The sequence below is a fragment of the Ailuropoda melanoleuca genome, chromosome 17 (assembly GCF_002007445.2).
Source record: "Ailuropoda melanoleuca isolate Jingjing chromosome 17, ASM200744v2, whole genome shotgun sequence".
Lineage (NCBI taxonomy): Eukaryota > Metazoa > Chordata > Mammalia > Carnivora > Ursidae > Ailuropoda > Ailuropoda melanoleuca.
Window position 1 is genome coordinate 17,009,523 of NC_048234.1, and position 12,681 is coordinate 17,022,203.

The following is a 12,681-nucleotide window of genomic DNA, read 5'->3' on the forward strand; positions in this document are numbered from 1 at the left end:
GAGTAGGGAGCAGAGGGAGAGGGAGAAGCAGGCTCCCCACTGAGCAGGGAGCCCGATGTGGGGCTCGATCTCAGGACCTTGGGGATCATGACCTGAGCGGAAGGCAGACCCTTAACCCACTGAGCCACCCAGGTGCCCCCAGGGAGAAGCATTTGCTACAACTCAGGGGAAGGAGGAAGAACGTCTTGGAGGAAGTGGCAGTTAGGTTGGGATTGGAAGAATCACCTTCAAAGATGGAGTGTCTCAGGCTCAGAGGAAACATGGGAAGGCCGGAGGATTTAGGGCAGCTCCTTTGGGAATACAGCAGGGTCTCGGGTCATGGCAGTGTGCACGGGAGGGCGGGAAGGCGGGTGAAGCCAGGACACAGGAAGGCTGGAACTCCAAGCCCAGATGAAGCCACAGTCCGAGGCAGTGGGGACAGTCAGGAGATCATCCAAAGGGAGCAACGCGACCCAATACACTATAAGACAAGCACACTGACGGCGCTATGGAGCAGGGACAGATGGAGGCGGGACAGGGCAGGCTCATGGATATCTGTGGGCAAGAGTTAGGGGGCTGGAGTGTCCCCACGTGTCCAGAGAGCCTCAGCCCTCTAGAAGCTACCCATGGACACCCCTTTGTCAATATGACACCCCGGGGCACCTGAGGAACAGGTGAACGGGGAGAAGGCAGAATACCAGGCAGGGTCCACCTGGACCCCAACAAGACGGGATGTCACAGCAGCCCCAATGGCCACTACCTCATAGAGTCACTGTCACATTGTGTCTCTGTTTCCTGTATCCAAGTACAAAAACACCCCACAAGAGGAGGCGGGTGGAGGAGACCGCGTCCTCACCGAGAACTCCTGTGAGCGCGGGTCCTTTCGCTCATCTTGGGTACGTCACACTTACCAGGCATGAATCAAGGCCTGGAGATTTCACCTGCTAACTCACAGCAAGGTACATACACGGTAGGCCTAGGGCAGAATTCCAGGCCTTGCTTTAAATACGCGGGTTGTATACCCTAATGTCTCCTTAAAACCAGCCTCTCCCTCCCCACCAGACCGGGGGAGGAGTGTACCTCCAGAGAGGCCCAGCTGCCCTCTGTGGCCACTCCAACATCACGTCGGGGCTCGCCCCATGATCCACTCGAGAGGCAGCGTTCTGCCTGCTCCGGGACTAAGACTTAGAAGCAAGGTCTGCTTTTGTGCTTTTGGGAGTCCTGGGCGACCGTGTAAGACAGGGCATTATGGCCTTCAGACAAATGTGGCCCCTGATGCCTGTTTTTGTAAATAAAGTTTTATTGTAACATGCTCATGCCGTTTCATTTACATAGGGTCCGTGGCTGCTTCTGCACTACAACAGGAGAGCTGAGTGACAGAGGTCATGTTCACAAAGTGAAGGATATTTGCTCCCTGGCCCTTTACAGACAAGTTTTCCAAACCCTGATTTAAGGAGCCCATCTACCACATGTGCGGCCACAGAGAGAAAGAGAAGCCCCACCGTTCCACATCGCAGTCACGGCGCCAGGGGACTGACCATTTAACTGCCAGGTCGGTGGTCCCAAGGAAGATGGGCAGAAGTGCCCCGTGGACCCCCGGCAACCCACTGAGCAGGGGTGACGAACAGCAGCTTTAAGTCACTGTGTTGGGTCAGTTATCACACTACCACAGATACCTGGAATGTCCTCCTCCTGTCCCTGCAAAGTGATGGGGCTGAGGCTGTGAAGATGGGATGAGAAGCCCGGGCGCCACCAAAGATGAGACATGCGACCGTGGCTGAATCTGCTCCTGACACTGCCCAATAGCAAGACGTAACTGAGGGCAGAGCTCTTCTAGAGAAGTAACAAGTCATCGTGAAACCAGCCACACAGCCACACACTTCTGTTCCCCTCACCTTGTACGTCAGCCTACTCTCAGCAACAGTTTGACCACATTGTACTTTGTGGGCTTTTGCCTTTTAAATGAATCTTATTGTTACGAAGGCACTGAGTACCCAAAGGGTCCCCCAGGACGGGAACTCCTCCCTCTGCCACAGAACATCCACTTGTGGGTTCTTGCAGAGGCACTGAACTCTAGAAGGCCTTTTAAAGAAATGAGCCTGTCATTTACGATATCTCAGGCTTTACAGAGACGAGGAGCGCTGGGAGTCCAGCCACGTTTCCATGGTTAGCTCGTAAGTGAAAATCAGAACATATTCTATTTGTCACATTTGCTCCACGGCAACCTGACAGAAGGCTCGGCGCCCTTTCCCTCTTGTGGTGGAGGCTGCTGCTCACGGAAGACGAACGGCAAGGTGGTGGGATGGTGCAGGAGAGACCGGGGGGGGGGGGGGGGGGGGGGGGGGNCTGTCATTTACGATATCTCAGGCTTTACAGAGACGAGGAGCGCTGGGAGTCCAGCCACGTTTCCATGGTTAGCTCGTAAGTGAAAATCAGAACATATTCTATTTGTCACATTTGCTCCACGGCAACCTGACAGAAGGCTCGGCGCCCTTTCCCTCTTGTGGTGGAGGCTGCTGCTCACGGAAGACGAACGGCAAGGTGGTGGGATGGTGCAGGAGAGACCGGGGGGGGGGGCTGCGTGGGCGGGTCAGGCAGGAGGCCCCCCAGACGCGTCCCCCCCGAGGCTGGAGCCACAGGCACCGTGCTGCGTGGCCAACGGGACTCTGCAGGTGGGCTCAAGGTGATAGACTTTTACATAGCGGTCGTCCTGGCCTTCCGGGTGGGCCCACCCTGATCACACGCGTCACACGCGCCCATAGGACCAGAAAACTCTTTCTGGCTAGAGGCACTAAGACGTGACAGGAGGTGGCTTTGCAAATCGCAAGCGTGAGAGGGGCAAGGTTTGGAGAGCCCAGGGCAGTGTGAAGCGGGAGAAGGCCCTCAGCCGCCAGGGGGCCTCCGGGAGCACTGTCCCCGGAGCACAGCCTGGTCAGCTCCTTGGCTGGGAAGCGCAGTCTCCCCACCCCTGGGTCAGGCTGAAGAGAAGCTCTGCTGCTTGTCATGCTCTCATCTCCTCCCGAGGAAACCCAGCACGTCACCCTGACCCCTCGTAATGACGAAGCTGGCTCCAAGGAGGGAGTTAGCTCTTTTAGGGAAAAAGACAGTGCCAGGCCCCCCTTTCACTATGCAACCACCCACTGAACTCTTGCCTGTCTGTGTTCACCTGCTCACCAAGGTGTGCTCTATGCTAGAAGTTTCCATCCTACACCTAGTGTAAAATTTCAGTGTTTACTCATCGGGGTGGAGGCCGCCCCACCACTGGAAGGCACGGGCCCCTTTCCGTGGTCCGGACGTGTTGTTGCCTGGGCAACTAAGAGCTCCACTGTGTGTGTTACTTCTCATCCTTGCAAAGGCCCAGCAAGGGGAAGCTGAGGCAGGAGGGAAGTGGGGACACAGGACGGGTAACACTGGATTTTACTATTTTACTTAATACTACACGCTCAAGGAAAAGAATCAATCCATCCAATAAAGTGCCTGCACGAACGAACCATTAACCACCTAAAATCAGAAACGCAGGCAGTCCTCGTGTGAAACCAAGGGCTCAGATGGCTCGAATGCAGTTTGTCTCAAACTCTCTTACCACTGCTGACCCCTGCTTCCTGGCTGCAGAGCTGCAGGGGCTCCAGCCAAGGACAACTGGGGGACAGAGGGGCAGGAGTGTCCTGATCCCAGTGGCCCTGGCCCGGGGCCGCTCTCCTGAGCCTCAGGCGGCCACCGCGGGTGCTGTGGATGCCCGGGGTTTCCTCTGGGATGCATCTTGGGTCCTGGGGGACTGTTCAGCCGCACGGTGGCTCTCACAGAAGGTGTCTGGCAGATGCCCTGTAGGGCTGTGTTCCTACCAACGAACCTCAGCTCTCTGCCTGACCCCCACCCCCAGGTCAGGGCACCTGGCCCTGCCCTTCCAGCTGCAGGAGCATGGGAAGGGCCGGTGGAAGACGTAGCAGCCTGAGGCACGGCAGGGAGGGGTGCTCAGCAGGACCGTGGCAGGACGGAAGCCTGGACACCAGAAGGGCCTCTGGCTCCCGCTAAGGGTGGGTGTTAGAGTGTTGTCTGAATGGGAGCTCGGAGAGAACGGAGCAGAGTCTGTCCTGACTTGAAGGGCCATAGCCAGACAGGCCTTGAATGACACTGGTTATGTGTGGACGCCCCCCTCCCCCCATGCCCATCAAGGCCCATCATCAGGCCAGGCCAGGTCTGCAAGAGGGCAAGTGGCCCCCAGGCTCAGGGACTGGCCTATTACCACCACCCAGGAACTCTGGGGGCCAAGGGCTCCCACCATCTGCGCTGGAGGGAAGAGGGGAGACGTCAGACTGGCCCCGACAGTGGGAGCCTGTGGGAGGCCCATGACTTCCCCTCCTGTCACTGGGTAGGTCAGCCAGCTTCCTCACCACATCTCCTGGAAGTTCTGACAGCAGTGCAGGGACTCAGAGAGGACGGGGCCTCCCACCCTCCCGGGCAGGGGGACACACAGTGGGCTGCAGGCAGCGCGAGTGTGGGGCTGCGGGCAGAGTCCTTGCTGGCTCCGCAGGGGCATTCGGCATGGGTTTCTGGCTGTGAAATTCAGAGCAAAAGTAGGCCAGTGTAGTCTGAGGTCCTTGTCCCCCACGGTACACTTGCGCCACATGGGGACCCTCCAAACCCTCCACGCCCTGGCCTCACCCGGACCGTGACCTCAGAGGCTCTGAGGCGCTTCCCAGAATTTTAAAAACTGCCCAGGGGGTTTCAAGACACACAGAGCTGAAGAGCACCTGCCGAGGGGCAGCTTTCAGACACTGTGCCTGCTTTCGGGGGGTGGGGGGGGAGGGCTTTCAGACCCTGGGGTTAACTGCACATTCGAAGCCAGGGCGTCCGGGGCGGGGGGCTGCCAGGCGTCCGCAGTTCTGACTCACTCCCGGCCCACGCACCACACTCGGAGTAGCCGGGACACAGAGCCGTGTTTTCCAGGCTGTATTTATTTATGTTTGACTCTAGCCCCCCCACTGCTTCACATAAAAATCACACGTCTTCCTTCAATGATGCCTGAAAACCGTACCAGGAAATTAAAAATGACTCTGAAACCAAGTGTTGGGCCACGAGGACAAGGCCCTGCCCTGCTTTCACACCGTGTTCTGTGGCCTGCCAGCGGCGGGTGCCCATACCCACGCCCAGGGTCTGGGAAAAAAGGTCCCTGCTCCCTCTGGCACCCAGCAGCCCACGCCCCTCACACAGCCTCCGTCCCCCTGCCACCAAACCAGAGAGCAGCCAGGTGACTTCGAAGGGCCTTTGCTATGTGACTGGGACTTTTGATCTTGACTCAGCTTTGAGCTTTCTTTATCACATCAGCAGAGGGTCTCTGGCTGCCTCTGTGACTTGCAGGGAAGGGGCAGGCCTCTGGAGGTCCTTGGCACCTTGGGCACCCAAGCCAGGGCGCTTGTCTGACAAGGGCGGGGATGGGCAGGTCAGCATCAGAGACCATGCCACAGAATTCCAGAAGGATCAGTGGCCCAGACCAGGAGTCAAGAACTCTGCTGCAAAGGGCCAGATGGTAAGTATTCAGGCCTTGTGGGCCTTACGCTCTCCATCACAAGGGTCAACTCCACCACTGAAGCATAGACTATGGTAACACATGGGTGTGCCTGTGTCCCAATAAAGCTTTATTCACAAAAAATATCGCTGGGCCAGATTTGGCCCGCAGGCTGTAGTTTGCCTGTCCTTGGCCTGGCCAGAGCAGCCACGGTCAAGACCCTCCCGAGACCCTCGGCACAGCAGGACTCCACCATTTGGGGACCAGTTGGTTGCGGGGTGGGGACAGGCACCCATTGAAGCTTCTCTGGGTTTCATTACGCACAAGGTCCCTGCACTCCTCTGACCTTCGCTCAGACCCCAGGAGCTGTGGCTCATTCACCTCTGTGAATGTCACTCCCTGGGGCACCAAGGCACACACGAGCGCTGTGCCACTTCAAGGGGACTCGGCTTCTCATCATCAGACATCTCTTGACCTCAGTGGAGAAGAATAAAACTCTCTTTTGGCAGACGGCTCCACAGAAAATAGCAGAGGGGTTTTGTGACGTCACCCAGACGATGTGGCTGGGCTGCCTCTGCACGGCTCTCCTTCTGCATGGGGCTGAATCAGGAGGAAAAGCCACCGTCTTCCCAGGGCTTGGAGGGCCCAGCTGTCCCCACAGGTGGCCAGTGATGCACCTGGGTCCAATGTCCCGCACCCCAGCTCTGCCAGGCAGCCTGTCACGGCCCTCACCGTTAAGTATGCTCACTGTTTTCCTGCCTTTGGGTCTCCTCCTTCCCTATGTGCTGCTGGACTGTGGGCCTCAGCTTACCAGGGGGCAGCCTGGGATGGGGGACTGGGGAGCAGTAGGGGACAGGCACAGGCCTCCCTCCCACCTCCAATGCCTGCAACCATTGGGCATTTAACAACACAAAGGAGACATTCCGAGTTCAGTGGATGCCACCTGCAGCTCCAGGGAGGAGGCGCGGAGTAGGCCCACTGCTTCTGCTGCAGCTACTGCACAGCCGCATGGGGACACGTGCTGGGGTGCCATGACTCCTCTGCGCTTGGTGTCCGCCCACCCCCGAATCCTCTCTCCTGCAAGATCCCTGGAGTTCAGCCCCCGGGATGCCCAAGCTCCCCCGCAGCCCTGGGAGCGGGCCGTTGTTTTTTCAGACCTTCCTCCCCTCCCGCCTGCCTGCTGTGTGAGCAGAAACAACCCTGTGATTTGATCCCTGTCCTCCTTCTCATTTGCCCATCTTGCTCTGCAGCCAGCCCGGCGTCTCTCTCTACAAGGTTGACAAGGACAGGGGCCTCGATGGCCACTTCCTGGAGCTCAGGCTCACCCGCACAGCCCTCCCCCCCTCAGGGCTCTGGGCCTCTGCTTCTGGAACTCAGTCATGGGAGGGCTGGCTCTTCCCTTCTTCCTGGATCAGCTCCAAGCCCTTCCTTTGGCCACAGAGACCTGGCAGTGCGAGTACACGCTGGGTGACCATCAACCACGCCAGCCTGTAGGAGGAGGGAGATGCCCGGCAAGCAGGCTGTGCCCAGCAGTGGGCACCAGACTTGCTGCCTAGTCCTCTGCCCCTAGCCCAGTCCTCCACCAGAGACACATCAGACCAAGGCCTGTCCTGCAGCTCTGGTGCCCACGCGCCTCCCACAGTGCATGGTGACCACAGAAGAGGGTACGTAACAGAACATGCCAACCTTGAGAAGGGAGGGCAGAACCCATGCTCAAAAACCACAGCCCTGTTCTAGGAGCTGGGGGTATATTTAGCAAAGCAGGATGTTTGTGGGTAAATCAACATTTTGCTGCAAATAAAATTTTGAGCTGAGGATTGCAGAAACTTCTTTTGCCTACATGTTGACAAGAGGGCTATTTTCCTAAAACAAGCTCCGTAGGACCCTTGTTTCAAAGATGCCCTTCTTGCTGAGGGCTTAGGTGCCTTTGTGGTAAGGGCTGTTGTCAGGGGCCAGGGCCAGAGCCTGAGAAGCTTGGAGAAGCTTCTCCCTGGGTAGACCAGCAAACTGACCCCCCTCCTCCTCATGCCCGTGTGCTGTGGCCCCACTGGCCCACCTGGACCCTGGCACCAGGCTGAAGTCTTTCTGTAACAGGTTGCCTCTCCACACGGTTCCATGAATGGGGCTCACAATTCTTTAAACTGAGAGCTTCAGTGGCCTGCTGACCCTACACTGGGACTGACCAATGAATGACTCTGCCTGAACTTAAAGCTGTCTTGCACACACAACACACACACATCACATGGACAGGGTTACTTTGTCTCCAAACCCGCTTCTCTCCCACTTTTGCCGAATTGAATTTTGACTCATTCCATCTGTGCCCGGTAGAGAACCATGGTGGGGAGGACATGGGGCCACGTGTGAGGGAGGAAACACCCTTCACGTTCTTTGTGGCTCCTGCCACTAAGAGGCCGGTCCAAATCGCTTCCTTGAACCTGAGTTGGCCTGTGTGACCAGTGGAAACACAAGATCGGTGGCTTATGGGAGCGCTGCACTGGGTGACAACAAGCTTTGAGGCTCCTGCCTTTATCTCCTAGAACTCTTGCCCTCAAGACTCTAGGCGCCATGCCATGAGGAAGCCCCAGCCATGGACAGAGGCCAGGTGTAGGTACTCCAGCCAGAGCCCCACCGGAGCTTCAAGCCATCCGCCAGCAGCACTAGCCAGCAGCATGTGGGTGCCATCTTGGATGGTCGGCTCAGCCGAGCCTTCAGATGACTGCACGTGCAGGACATACCCCAAGGGAAAGCACCCCACAAGCCCTTCCAAATTCCTGACCTGTGGAATTGGGAGCAAAACTAAACGGTTGCTTTAAGCCATTGCATTCAGAGTACTTTAGTGCTGCAATGGATGATCAAAGTACTGAGGACGTGAATCTCAGGGACACTTCACTAGGAGTCCTGATGGGAAATTCTAGGAAGGCTTCCTGGAAGAAGTCGTACCTCAGGGGGTGAGACGGGGGCTGCGATTTGTCAGAGAGAGAAAACAGCCCAAGTGCAGGGCCAGTGGTGAGAGGGACTTCCATTTTCCTGGGTACTTGCAGTCTGTGGGAGGAGAGAGGGAAGATGGTGAAGATGTTGGCAGAGATGAGCTTTTACCAGAGACACTCCGGAATCCCCACTGGGCTGACCGCAGTGCGGAGGTGAAGGAGCACCCAACCATCATCTGGGGCCTCTAGGGGGGAAGCAGGAGCACCCTCCATGGCCTCGGAGAAGTCACAGCAGCTCTGCTGTCTGTGACTCACAGAGACAGTGGATGTCTACACCAGCAGCTGGTGACTAGTGCACACACCACTCTCTCTGAGGTGCTCCTGAGAGGCTCATGTCTGGGAGCGGGTGACCCTGGACTCCCCTGAGAAGGAGTGGTGCGGGTAGCTGGAGCATGCAGGTCCCACTGCAGTGGAGAAGACTGGGCATGTCAAGGCACAGGTGCCATTCAGTGTCATGTCAGAGGCACAAGTTCTGGAGGCAGTTCCCAGGCCAAGAAGAAAGCTAACTAGAATGGAAGTCCCCACGTCTGAGACCAGAGATCCAGACCCTGCAGCAGAAGCAGTGCCACCACGGTGGCGGAAGGTCTAGATGGCTGACCCGGCCACCCTGTGATGTGTTAGGCTTAGAACCCGTAAGAGCCACAGTTCGGGGCAAGGTGAGGTTCCGCTTCAGAAACTTCAGTGCCTGGGGGTCTACCTGAAACATGCTTCCCCTTTGGGGGACCTGACATGGGGCCCGGGATTTTGAGTCCCTAACAAGCTCCCAGGTATATCAATGCTGCTGCTGGCCCAGGGGCTACACCTGGAGCAGCCAGGATTTAGAGGACGTTTCCTAGAAGATGGGCCGTCATTTACCCGAACGCCAGCAACAGCTTGGAAGCTGGAGGCTTTTCACACTAAAAAAGGAGAAAAAGCAAATAGAATGATACTTATTGTTCCAGGAAACAGCTATGAAACAGGAACAAATTAAATGGTTTACTGCCATGATCATAGGATCGCCGCTGTGCGTTAGTTTTCTTCTACTCATGACAGTCAGAGACGCAGGGGTTTCAGACACCTGTTCGCTAACTCCCGGCTCTGCAGGCCACAGGCCAGGCAGGTGGGCCAGCTGTTCTGCTTAGTGCCTCATGAGGTGAAGTCAAGGCTCTTGTCGGGAGGCACTGGGAAGAACCATTTCCAGGCTCATCCCTACCTTGCAGGTCTAGACTGGACTCCCCGCTTTCTTGCCAGCTATGGGAGATAGGGAAGGGAACTGCTCTCAGGGACTTAGAAGCCACTCTCAGGTCCTTGTCCCAAAGCCAACAACAGATAGCTCCCTCACATCACACATTTCTAACGCCCCCTTCTGTGATCAGCCAGGGAAAACCCTCTGCTCTTAAAAGACTGTGATAAGTTTAGGCCCACCCAGATAATCTCCTATTTTCAGGTCAACTGATGGAAATCCCTTTGCTGTGCAAAGTGCCGTAGTCCTGGAAATAATGCCAGGCTGGGAGCGTGGGGGACCGGGTCATGAGACTCTCTTAGAAATTCCTTTTTTTTTTTTTTTTAAGATTTCATTCATTTATGAGAGAGAGCGAGAGCACAAGCAGGGGGAGTGGCAGGCAGAGGGAGTGGGAGAAGCAGGCTCCCAGCTAAGCAGGGAGCCCAACGTGGGGCTCGATCCCAGCATCTTGGGATCATGACCCAAGCCAAAGGCAGACATGCTTAACTGACTAAGCTACCTGGGCGTCAGCCCCCACCTTAGATTTCTGCACTAGAAGCTGGAAATGTTGCCTTAGGCAAAAACAGACAAATCGCAAAGACTTTCTTCTAGGAATTTTATGCCTATGATTATTTCAAGTTAATTTTGTGTGTAGAGCAGGGGAAGGATTGACGGGTTGTTTTTCCCCCCACACAGACATTCAATTGTTTGAAAAACTTTCATTTCCCTATTGAATCGACTGGGCATCTGTTAAAAATCAACTGACTACCCACGTGTGCTTCTCAGTTATGTCCATTTGATCTGTATCCACACTATTTGATCACCATAGCTTTGGAGGGATTCTGGAACTCAAGGGGTGTCTGTCCTCCAACTTTTTAAAAATTACTTTGACTATTCTAGGTCTTTGTACAGTTTACCTTCAAACAATGTAAGGGTTAGGGGTGCCAACCCCTGGTTCGGAAATCCACACAGAACTTTTGACTCCCCCAAAACTTAACTACTAATAACCAACTACTGATCAGAAGCCTTACCAATAACATAAACATACAAGACTTTGTATGTTGTATGCATTACATACTATATTCTTATAATCAAACAAGCGAAAGAAAAGAAAATGTTAATAAGGAAATCATAAGGAAGATAAAATACATTTACAGGACTGTCCTGTATTTATTGGAAAATCATCTGCATCTAGGTGGAGCCGTGCAGTTCAAACCTGTCTTGTTCAAGGCTTGACTGTATTTTCAAAGTACATTTTGGAATTAGCTTCTCAATTTCTACACAAAACACTGCTGGAATCTTGATTGGGATTGCACTGAATCTAGAGAAGAATTTGCGGAGAGCTGGTGTCTCAGTGACATTGAGTCTCTCAGTCCAGTAACGTGGCACATCTCTCCATGTACTCACGGCCTTTTATATGTCTCTTTCAACAACATTCTGTAGTTTTCTGTGAACAGGACTTGCACATCTCTTGTTAAATGTGTTTTTAACTATTTCATTTGGTGTTATAAATGGAATTTTTTTAAATGTCATCTTTCAATTGTTTGCTGCTGGTATATACATGTACAATTAATTTTTGTATATTAACCTTGCATCCTGCAACTTATACTAGTGGTTTTATACTAGTAGATTACTGGAGATTTTCCAGGTAATCATGCCGTATTTAAATACACACAGTTGTACTTCTCCCCCTACTAATTTATGTCTTTTTTATCTTTTTCTTGTTTTACAGCCATAGGTTCTCAGTGAGATGACAAGAAAGTGATAAGAGTGAGCATGCATCCTTATCGTATTCCTGATCTTAGAGAGAAAGTGTTCAATATTTCAATAGTAACTACAGTATTGTGTTACCTCTAGGTTTTTCACAGATGCCCTTTATCAGATGAAAGAAGTTCCTTTTTTTGCTTAGTTTTCTAGAGAAAAAAACAATTGCACAATCATAGTAAGAGATGTTAACCTTCCTCTCTTGGCAATTTATCAATCAGTTAGAAAAAAGTGTTAGTAGACACATACAGGAGCCAAACGTCACCATTTACTTTAACCTAACTGTTATCAATACATCATTACATGTTCTTTTCAAGTACACAGAAAAAATTACACATACCACAAGTCTCAAAAAAAGGTAAGAGATCTGAAAATATATGAAGCAGATTCACTGACTGCAACAGAATTAAATTAGGAATCAATAGCCAAATGATATCCAGGAAAAACTCCAATATTTGGAAACTAAATGATGCACTTCTTAATAGCATATGTTTCAAAAAAGGAAGTTGCAAATAATTTAGAAAGTATTTCAAACCTAAGTGGGAGTGAAAATACATCATATCCAAATGTGTGGGGTGCAGCCAAGGCAGTGGCTGGAGGGATAGCCATAGCTTTCAATGCCTATGTTAGAAAAGAGGAACGGTCTGAGGTCAATGATCTAAGAGTCAATCTCAAGAGCCTACAAAAGAAAGTAAACAAACTAGGCACAGAGGAAGTAGAAGGAAAGAAATAATAAAGAGCAGAGATTAAAAACATAGAAAACAATCATTACCAAGAAATCGCAAAGTGAAATCTTAGTATTTTCAAAGCAACAAAGCAGGTAAACTGATACCTGGACTAGTCAAGAAAAAAAATCGTTAACAGAACATAAACCATTGATATTGAACATGAAAGACTGGTTATCACTCTGGATATAAGAGATAGTAAAAGGATAACAAGCCACTTTTGTGAATAACTTTATGCCAATCAGCTTGGTAACTTCATGAACTACACAAATTCCTGAAAAATATAACTTACAAAATTTGGACAAGATTAAAGAGAAAACGGAAGGAGCCCTGTACTCATTAAAGACCCTGGCTTTGTCATCATAAAGCCTCCCGCCGGGGAAACTCCAGGCCCAGTCAGTTTCACCGGTGAACCCTGTCAAATATTCACAGAAGTAAATAACACCAATCGCTTACGCAAACAAACCCTTTCAAGAAATCGAGACGGGGAAGCACATTGCAACGTGTTTCTGAGACAAG

The 12,681-nt window shown here is 52.8% G+C and overlaps 1 protein-coding gene across 13 annotated transcripts in view; it reads right to left on the reverse strand.

Moving 5' to 3' along the window:
* The window catches only part of AUH (AU RNA binding methylglutaconyl-CoA hydratase), a 397,505-nt gene that overhangs the window by 179,906 nt on the left and 204,918 nt on the right, over window positions 1-12,681 (reverse strand). Inside the window, exon 12 of one of the 13 annotated variants that reach the window (XM_034646757.1) lies at window positions 8,426-8,527. The exons of the other annotated variants lie outside the window; for them this stretch is intronic. Within the exon in view, the coding sequence (XP_034502648.1) occupies window positions 8,427-8,527 (101 nt within the window). The 3' untranslated portion in view covers window position 8,426. Of the gene's footprint in view, window positions 1-8,425; window positions 8,528-12,681 lie in introns of those variants that run through there. 13 annotated transcript variants of the gene reach the window in all.